A 10000-nucleotide genomic window follows, 5' to 3' on the forward strand; every position below is an offset into this window, starting at 1 on the left:
AATTTGAAATGTGGACTCGTCAGACCACAAAACACTTTTCAAATTTGTTTTAGTCCATCTTAGATGAGCTCAGGCCCAGCAAAGCAGACAGCGTTTCTGGGTGTTGTTGATAAACGGTTTTTGCCTTATATAGGAGAGTTTGTGATTATTTATCATCAAATTCTAAAGTTAATGATTATTTGCAAAAAAAAAAAAAAGCTTATCAGTTTGAACATCAAATATGTTGTCTTTGTAGCATATTCAACTGAATATGGGTTGAAAATTATTTGCAAATCATTGTATTCCGTTTGTATTTACATCTAACACAATTTCCCAACTCATATGGAAACAGGGTTTGTGTGTATATATATATATATAAATATATATATATATACACACACACACACACACACAGGGTTTCTCGTAGCGCTTTGTTGTTAAGGCGGCTGCCTTGCCACGTCTAGTGTGTGTGACAATCATTGGCACTTTAACTTTTAACAAAGAGCCACCACCTAAACTAAAGTCTTAAAGGCCTACTGAAACCCACTACTACCGACCATGCAGTCTGATAGTTTATATATCAATGATGAAATCTTAACATTATAACACATGCCAATACGGCCGGGTTAACTTATAAAGTGACATTTTAAATTTGCCGCTAAACTTCCGGTTCGAAACGCCTCTGAGGATGACGTATGCGCGTGACGTAGACCGGCGAACACGGGTATGCCTTCCACATTGAAGCCAATACGAAAAAGCTCTGTTTTCATTTCATAATTCCACAGTATTCTGGACATCTGTGTTCGTGAATCTGTTTCAATCATGTTCATTGCATTATGGAGAAGGAAGCTGGGCAAGCAAAGAAGAAAGTTGTCGGTGCGAAATGGACGTATTTTTCGAACGTAGTCAGCCACAACAGTACACAGCCGGCGCTTCTTTGTTTACATTCCCGAAAGATGCAGTCAAGATGGAAGAACTCGGATAACAGAGACTCTAACCAGGAGGACATTTGACTTGGATACACAGACGCCTGTAGAGAACTGGGACAACACAGACTCTTACCAGGATTACTTTGATTTGGATGACAAAGACGCAGACGTGCTACTGTGAGTATGCAGCTTTGGCTTTTTTTTGCGTATGTACGTAACTTTTTTAAAATATATAAGCTTTATGAACCTTGGGTTAGGTGAACGGTCTTTTGGGCTGAGTGATTGTGTGTGTTGATCATGTGTTTGAATTGTATTGGCGTGTTCTATGGAGCTAGGAGCTAGCAGAGGAGCTAGGAGCTAGCATAACACGTACCGTACCGTACGTGCGCGTCACGTACGTAACTTTTTAAAAATATATAAGCTTTATGAACCTTGGGTTAGGTGAACAGTCTTTTGGGCTGATTGATTGTGTGTGTTGATCAGGTGTTTGAATTGTATTGGCGTGTTCTATGGAGCTAGGAGCTAGCAGAGGAGCTAGAAGCTAGCATAACAAACACGCAGGTGTTATTATGCAGGATTAATTTGTGGCATATTAAATATAAGCCTGGTTGTGTTGTGGCTAATAGAGTATATATATGTCTTGTGTTTATTTACTGTTGTAGTCATTCCCAGCTGAATATCAGGTACCGTGAGTATGCAGCCTTGGCTGCTAAACATTCGATAACTTGACCGTATGTGCGCGTCACGTACGTAACTTTTTAAAAATATATAAGCTTTATGAACCTTGGGTTAGGTAAACGGTCTTTTGGGCTGAGTGATTGTGTGTGTTGATCAGGTGTTTGAATTGTATTGGCGTGTTCTATGGAGCTAGGAGCTAGCAGAGGAGCTAGGAGCTAGCATAACAAACACGCAGGTGTTTTTATGCAGGATTAATTTGTGGCATATTAAATATAAGCCTGGTTGTGTTGTGGCTAATAGAGTATATATATGTCTTGTGTTTATTTACTAAAGTAGTCATTCCCAGCTGAATATCAGGTCACCCCCGGCTCTCACAGCATCTTCCCTATCTGAATAGCTTCAACTCCCCACTAGTCCTTCACTTGCACTTTACTCATCCACAAATCTTTCATCCTCGCTCAAATTAATGGGGAAATTGTCGCTTTCTCGGTCCGAATCTCTCTCACTTCATGCGGCCATCATTGTAAACAATAGGGAACTTTGCGTATATGTTCAACTGACTACGTCACGCTACTTCCGGTAGGTGCAAGCCTTTTTTTAATCAGATACCAAAAGTTGCAATCTTTATCGTCGTTGTTCTATACTAAATCCTTTCAGGAAAAATATGGAAATATCGCGAAATGATCAAGTATGACACATAGAATAGATCTGCTATCCCCGTTTAAATAAAAAAAAATCATTTCAGTAGGCCTTTAACAAGCTGCTCCGCTTAGTTCTGCCTCTGTCAGTAAGTCTCTGCAGCACTCAGCATTGTCCAACCAACTGATTTTTTTTAATTTACAACGCACATAGTACTGGGGGCGTGCCTTTAGCGTCCTCTCTCACCTGAAACCTTCACCCTATAACGGCCGCATGCTGTCCTCAGTCACGTCCGCTTTTCCTCCATATAAACAGCGTGCCGGCCCAGTCATATAACATCTATGGCTTTTGGAACTCAGTGCACACACAACAACCTATCTGGATTCCATAAGAAATTCGATAAGGAATCGATTCGATAATGGGCTGAAACTCGATAATTTCTTAAACGAACATCATCCCGAGACGTGACTGAGGACAGCATGCGGCCTTTATAGGGTAAAGGTTTCAGGTGAGAGAGAACGCTAGAGGCACGCCCCCAGTGAGCATATAGTACTGCTATGTGTGTTGTAAATAAAACATTTTTCCGACAAACACATCACCAACATGGACGAGGTGCCGCTCACTTTCGACATCCCGGTGACGCACACTGTGGAGAAGAGGGGACCAGCACGGCAGCGAATCCATACGCACAACGGGGCAAGAGAAGTCGGCTTTTACTGTTGTGCGAGCTTGCTATGCTAATGGACAACGAGACTGACTTTGAAAATGAAGAGAGGGAATCTGGCGTGTTTGATGGAGAACTTGCCCAGCTGTTCATTTCGGACACAGAAGATGAGGACTTTGATGGATTTGTGGATGAGGATTGATCAAAAAATAATGTGAGTACATTGATAAATACTTCAATAAAGTACAACCCAACTCAGCTTTGCTCCTGCTGCCTTTTTAAAACAGCGTCCATGCATGATAGAGTATGTTTTAAGATAGCGTATGTTTTAAACTAGCGTATGTTTTAAGATAGCGTATGTTTAACCATGCCTGCGCCCAAAAATACGTTGCGCCTTATTTATGCGTTAAATACAGAAATAGCACCGGTATAGTGGCTTCGATAATGGGAACCGGTTCTCAAAAAGGGATTCCAATCCATGGAATCTGTTATTTTCTTATCGAACAATCGGGAGAACCGGTTTCGAACATCATCCCTAGTAGAGAGTGTTTTAACGTAGAGTTCTAATACTTTTTTAAAGGCACAAAAAAAAGGTCGGGTTAGGGCTGGGCGATATATTGAATATACTAGATATATCGCGAGTTTGTCTCTGTGCGATATAGAAAATGACTATATTGTGATATTCGAGTATACGTTCTCAGGCAGTTGTTTTTAGCTGCGGGCATTACACTACATGCGTTTGTCACTCTTTCTTGTCTCTCATTCTCACAGAGACATAAAACAAGCGCACCTTCTTACATACGTCACATACTGTCACGTGTGCAACGTCATACGCTCTCCTCGCCCAGCAAAGAGGTAGCTGTGATGGTAGCGGAATGGTGCGAGTGGTAATACGAAAGACAGAAGGTGCCAATCTGGTAACAAATGAAGGAAGAATTAATTCCCAAGAAAAACAGCAGGGTGTCCATCGTCTGGCGGTGGTTTGGCTTCAAGCGGGAAGATGTTGAACAGACAACCGTAATATGTCAAGTATACGGCAAAAGCGTTGCTACAAAAAGTAGCATTACTGCTAATTCGTAGCATCATTTGAAAAGTCACCCGCTAGAGATTGAAGAGTGCTTGAAACTCTGCATGTCAACATCTCCGGCCGGTGCCACACCAACAAAACGCCCAAGCAACCATTTCCAGATCAACACCGTATGACAAAAATAGTCAACAACAGAAGGAGATAACGTCCGCAAGAACCTACCACATAGCGAAGGACATAAACTATTTGATTTCCTATTATGCAGCTCATTTTTATTTGACAGTTATTGAAATAATTTGTGTGACATCATGCACAAAAGTGCACTTTATTTGTTATAAACTAATGTAGTGGCCTTCTGTACAAAAAAGTGCACTTTAATTTAGTGTGGTTTTGATGTCATCTTAGTGACATCATGCACAAAAGTGCACTAATAGCTTGTTTTAAAATGTCTCTGACAATCTTGCACTTTCTGTTTTGGAAATGACATGAATGTTTGTGCCACTGCTTAACAACTGTTTAATAAATACAGTTTTGGGAAATTGACTTAGTTGTGATTTCCCTCTCTGCATGAAATTTTTAAAATGAGCATATATTAATGCAGTATGAACAAGAATGTTTTAATGTAGACACACAGAATCATCATACTGGTGTGATTATATGCATCAAGTGTTAATTCAAGGTTAAGGCAAAATATCGAGATATATATTGTGTATCATGACATGGCCTAATAATAGAGATATTAATAAAAGGCCATATCGCCCAGCTCTAGGTCGGGTATTGAGAAACTTACATTTATGAATATAAAACTTAGCCAATAGTATAATGAGGTTGCAAAGAACTGCAACTCGACTTCACACTCGTCTCAAGGGTCGTCGCAACGTCAGACACGCTCAACCAATCAGCGTTGGGGAAAAACTTGACTGACGCCGCCGTGGGCCAATTACCTTGCAGAACGCCGCAGCCTCGCACAGCCCTTGTGTCCTTATTTCTGAGTACACTGTCAGACATATTTAGGGTTTAAAAGCACAATAAATACGCGGTTAGTCTCACTTGTAGCTTTCACATTACGGAGCGTTTACTCGGGGCCGATTTGAGCGAGAGACAAGTCATGACAGTGCGTCGGTTAAATGGTATAGCGTTTTTATTAACAACTAGCCCAGGCTGCTAACTTACTTACCTCAGCTGCCTTGTGTCTACATTGACAAGCCATGGAACAAAAATAAATGGCAAGCATTAAAAGTTGTTAAAGTATTAATAAAATAGCAATAAACAAGTCTTACCTATTGTGGCACAAGTAGCTCCACAGCTAGCAGCTACAGGCTAACTTACACTTTGTTGCTCCAGCCGGTGTGCGTCCTTTTATATGTCAACGCGACCGCCTCTTCGTAAAACGGCGACGAGGAGCTGTGCGTTGGAGCCCATAGATTCGACAAAGGGACGAGTTACATATCTGCAATTATACTGCGAGGGACAACTTAATGTCGGCCTCATTTTGTGGCAAGCTAGCTAGCTTACTTGCGAGTGTAGGCTACCCAACGACATTGGGCGAGCGCACAACTTCCGGGCACAACAAATAAAACCACTACACAAGAAATGCAACTAGGCGCATTGAAACAATATATCTTCAGCAACCATCGCAAGAGAATGTATTGGGTTGATTTTAAATTTCGATATGTTGAGTAATACAGTTAATACAGGCAAAATATTCACATTGCAGCGCTTCCGACTACTTTTACTTTCGACACAAGATTCTCTCATTTCTGGTTCTACCAATTGACCCCGCCCCTCTGACGTCACGCCACCATGATTTTGGCGCCCAGGCTAATAAACAGACTAGTTGACAACAAAAAACACATGTAGACATGTAGCTCCAGTAATACAATCGTGTATTTTAAAGTTGACACAAAGCATTCAGTAATACAATTGTGTGTTTTAAAGTTGACACAAAGCATCCAGTAATACAATTGTGTTTTAAACTTGACACAAAGCATTCAGTAATACAATTGTGTGTTTTAAACTTGACACAAAGCATTCATTAATACAATTGTGTTTTAAACTTGACACAAAGCATTCAGTAATACAATTGTGTGTTTTAAAACTTGACACAAAGCATTCAGTAATACAATTGTGTGTTTTAAACTTGACACAAAGCATTCAGTAATACAATTGTGTTTTAAAGTTGACACAAAGCATTCATTAATACAATTGTGTTTTAAACTTGACACAAAGCATTCAGTAATACAATTGTGTGTTTTAAAGTTGACACAAAGCATTCATTAATACAATTGTGTGTTTTAAAGTTGACACAAAGCATTCAGTAATACAATTGTGTGTTTTAAAGTTGACACAAAGCATTCCAATGACAAATTAAGACCACCCAATGAGTGAACTGGGAGCAAAAGTATAACATAAAGCCAGTTTATGGAGCGTTTTTGTGCCAAAATTAAATATGGATTAAATCAAATTAAAATGCAATGAATCCATCATAATATCCAGTAATTCAAATATAATTGAACATGTTTAATCACTGTTTCTATTTATTGCCATATAAATCAATATATTTATTACATAATGAAATATATCAAGGCTTTCATATTACAGTATTTGACAGTTGCAATTGAATAGATTTATTTACAATTGAGTCATTTTCCTCCCAATTTTATTATTTATTTTTGGACAAAAGATGACATTTTGGCAGGGGGAAAAAAAGCACTTTGGACAAAGGCAGATAAATACGTTTAAAAATGGCAGCTTTTGGAAGAGTGACACACGTTTAATAACTAATAATCAACTTGCTAAATGGGAAAACACAAAGCAATAATAAGATGTTTGCGCTTCAGTAATATTGATTTATATTCATATTTATATCATATTCAGCAGCTGTTTTTTGTTGCCAAACATAAATAATGTTGATTAAATAACTAATTAAAATATAAATTAATCTAGTAAATTGTCCAATAACCAAAATATGATCCGAAACATTTCTATCCCCTCGTTCCTTATCCTTATCCAAGGTTGAGTAGCGGGGGCAGCAGCCTAAGCAGAGAAACCCAACATTTGTATCAAATTGACTTTTTCAGATTATTTTTGGAATTACACAAAACATTTTTTGCCAGTTTATTAATTAAAGTTTAGAAATTAAATTAATGTATTGTTAATTAATTATTAATTATATAATTATTTTATATTATATAAATATATAGACATATATAATATATATTATATATCTATACATACATATATACACACATCTATATACATACATATACAGACATGCATGCATATATATATATATATATATATATATTATATATATATACACAGTACATACATATATACATACATACTTTTGTACATATACATACATATATACATGTATATATACATAATATATATATATATACACACACATATATATATATATATATATATACACACATACATACATACATATATATATATATATATATATACACACATACATACATACATATATATATATATATATATATATATATATATATATATATATATAAATATAAATATGGACTTCATATTAACATATATTCAAACATTAAATCAATGACTACAGTTTTATCAGATTTTTTTTTACGTTAGTTAATTAGTCACCAGGTTAGTAAATTAGGTCACAATCTAATCTCTTTATTTTTTTAAATACATTTATGGACTCAATATTACATTTTGGCAAAAAAACAAAAAACAACCTTTAATATAATTTCACATAAAACTGGTAAAATTTGGGGAAATATACACGTTTGTCTTAAAATTAAGTGGAAATGTAAATGATACAAATAATACAAAAACTGTAATATAATCCATCTGACATTGGGGTACTTATAATACTACACTACTACTGTATCTGGGACTGTGTACTAGCACACTTTTGTTGAATTTGCAGAGCAATGTAAGGAGAAACCAAGTTTTACACCTCCACTTGAAAGAAGTGTGTCAAAACTGTTTCTAATGTAAACATAATACAGTGCAAGAGTCAAATCGGAACAGAAGCATACATTGCATATACATACATACATATATATGTATTCATACATATGTATTCATATTTACATGACATTCAATCATAAGTCATGGAGTCATAGTCAGCGTGTTTTTCCTCTTGGAGTCTCTGCGGGGGAAGGGCACAAAGCTCTTCACCTCTCGGAAACACAACCCTGCAGGCCAGAGGACGACTTTTTTACACAACACTGAAGGCATGTGACAGTCACAGTTTTTAAAGTACTACTGAGTACTGTGCATTGATTTTAAAGTACTACTGAGTACTGTGCATTGATTTTAAAATACCATTGAGTACTGTACATTGATTTTAAAGTACCATTGAGTACTGTACATTGATTTGAAAGTGCCATTGAGTACGGTACATTGATTTTAAAGTACCATTGAGTACTATGCATTCATTTTAAAGTACCATTGAGTACTGTGCATTGATTTTAAAGTACCATTGAGTACTGCACATTGATTTCAAAGTACCATTGAGTACTGTACATTGATTTTAAAGTACCATTGAGTACTATGAATTGATTTTAAAGTACCATTGAGTACTGTGCATTGATTTTAAAGTACCATTGAGTACTGCACATTGATTTTAAAGTACCATTGAGTACTGTACATTGATTTGAAAGTGCCATTGAGTACGGTACATTGATTTTAAAGTACCATTGAGTACTGTGTATTGATTTTAAAGTACCATTGAGTACAGCACATTGATTTTAAAGTACCATTGAGTACTGTACATTAATTTTAAAGTACCATTGAGTACTGTACATTGATTTTAAAGTACCATCAAGTACTGTACATTAATTTTAAAGTACCAATGTGTACTGTACATTGATTTTAAAGTACCATTGAGTACTGTACATTAATTTTAAAATACAATTGAGTACTGCACATTGATTTTAAAGTACCATTGAGTACTGTACATTGATTTTAAAGTACCATTGAGCACTGTACATTGATTTTAATGTACCATTAAGTACTGTACATTGATTTTAAAGTACCATTGAGTACTACTGTACGTTGATTTTAAAGTACCTTTGAGTACTGCACATTGATTTTAAAGTACCATTGAGTACCGTACATTGATTTTAAAATAACATTGAGTACTGTACATTGATTTAAAAGTGCCATTGAATACTGTACATTGATTTGAAAGTACCATTGAACATGTCCCAAAATTCAGAGGTCAAATAATGATGTGAAGTATTTGGAGCCTTAAATAGGTCAATAATTCATAACCACATTGATTCTGATTCATAATGAATTTTTGAGCATCTACCCTTTTTAAAAAAGGGTCCCAAGGGGTCCACAAGTGTTAACTGTGATTAATAGTACATTTAAAAGTGTGATTAATCTGATTTAAAAATGAATGGTTGGACAGAATTATTATAACATAGCTCAATAATAATGAATTCATTTTGTCATTGCAATCTGTCAAGGGCCAAAATGGTCCCCCGTGCCGTACTTTGGACACTCTGATATGAACGCTCAATAGTGTGTATATTTGGTGTGAATTGACTAAACATCTCTGACATCTTCTCCAGCCCACTTACGCTTCCATTCCTCCAGGGCCAGCGAGGCGTTGTCGTGGCTGTCGTCGTAGGGCTCGGGCTCAGGGAGGTCGTCGGGGTCTCGGAGGCCATCAAAGTAGGGATGCTCCAGCGCCAGTTCGGCTGTGGGCCTCTCGTCCCCGTCCAAGACCAGCATCTTCTCCAGCAGGTCCACGCCTGTCGGGCGCAGAGGTGGGTGGACGCGCAGGATAAGAAGGAAGGGACTTTGGAAGAGGACTTACATTTGGCACTGGCCCGGGGGAACAGTGTGGAGAAGTCTTTCCTGGGGTACTTAGGGAGCGCCTTCACATAATTCTTGGCCTGTTTTGGAGGAGATGAATGACAGCAGTATTTGTAACACCTAAGTATTATTGGAGGAAGACCTCATTGGATCTGGTGAGTACAGTGGAACCAAATGGAGATTTACCAACCTTTAGATCTGAACACTCCTTTATCCTTTATTCATTCTGTGTGCCATTTGGATGACATCACTTCCTGTGCA

At 37.2% G+C, this 10000-nt stretch overlaps 2 protein-coding genes across 7 annotated transcripts in view; both read right to left on the bottom strand.

Moving 5' to 3' along the window:
* Positions 1 to 5479, bottom strand: part of LOC133656334 (bromodomain and PHD finger-containing protein 3-like) — a 73587-nt gene extending 68108 nt beyond the window's left edge. For 2 of the 6 annotated variants that reach the window (XM_062057400.1, XM_062057407.1), the window contains exon 1: positions 5246 to 5478. The gene's annotated coding sequence lies outside the window, so the exon portion shown is untranslated. Of the gene's footprint in view, positions 1 to 5093; positions 5110 to 5196 lie in introns of all 6 variants that reach the window. The other 4 variants (XM_062057384.1, XM_062057377.1, XM_062057391.1 and 1 more) reach the window with 3 other exon arrangements.
* A 1987-nt stretch (positions 5480 to 7466) lies between these two features.
* LOC133648214 (mitogen-activated protein kinase 13-like) overlaps positions 7467 to 10000 on the bottom strand; it is a 28646-nt gene continuing 26112 nt past the window's right edge. Inside the window, exons 6-8 of the mRNA XM_062044116.1 lie at positions 9741 to 9819; positions 9502 to 9675; positions 7467 to 8106 (exon numbers count right to left, since the gene is read on the bottom strand). Coding sequence (XP_061900100.1) covers positions 8021 to 8106; positions 9502 to 9675; positions 9741 to 9819 — 339 coding nt within the window. The 3' untranslated portion in view covers positions 7467 to 8020. The remainder of the gene's footprint in view (positions 8107 to 9501; positions 9676 to 9740; positions 9820 to 10000) is intronic.

The sequence above is a fragment of the Entelurus aequoreus genome, linkage group LG01 (genome assembly GCF_033978785.1).
Source record: "Entelurus aequoreus isolate RoL-2023_Sb linkage group LG01, RoL_Eaeq_v1.1, whole genome shotgun sequence".
NCBI lineage: Eukaryota > Metazoa > Chordata > Actinopteri > Syngnathiformes > Syngnathidae > Entelurus > Entelurus aequoreus.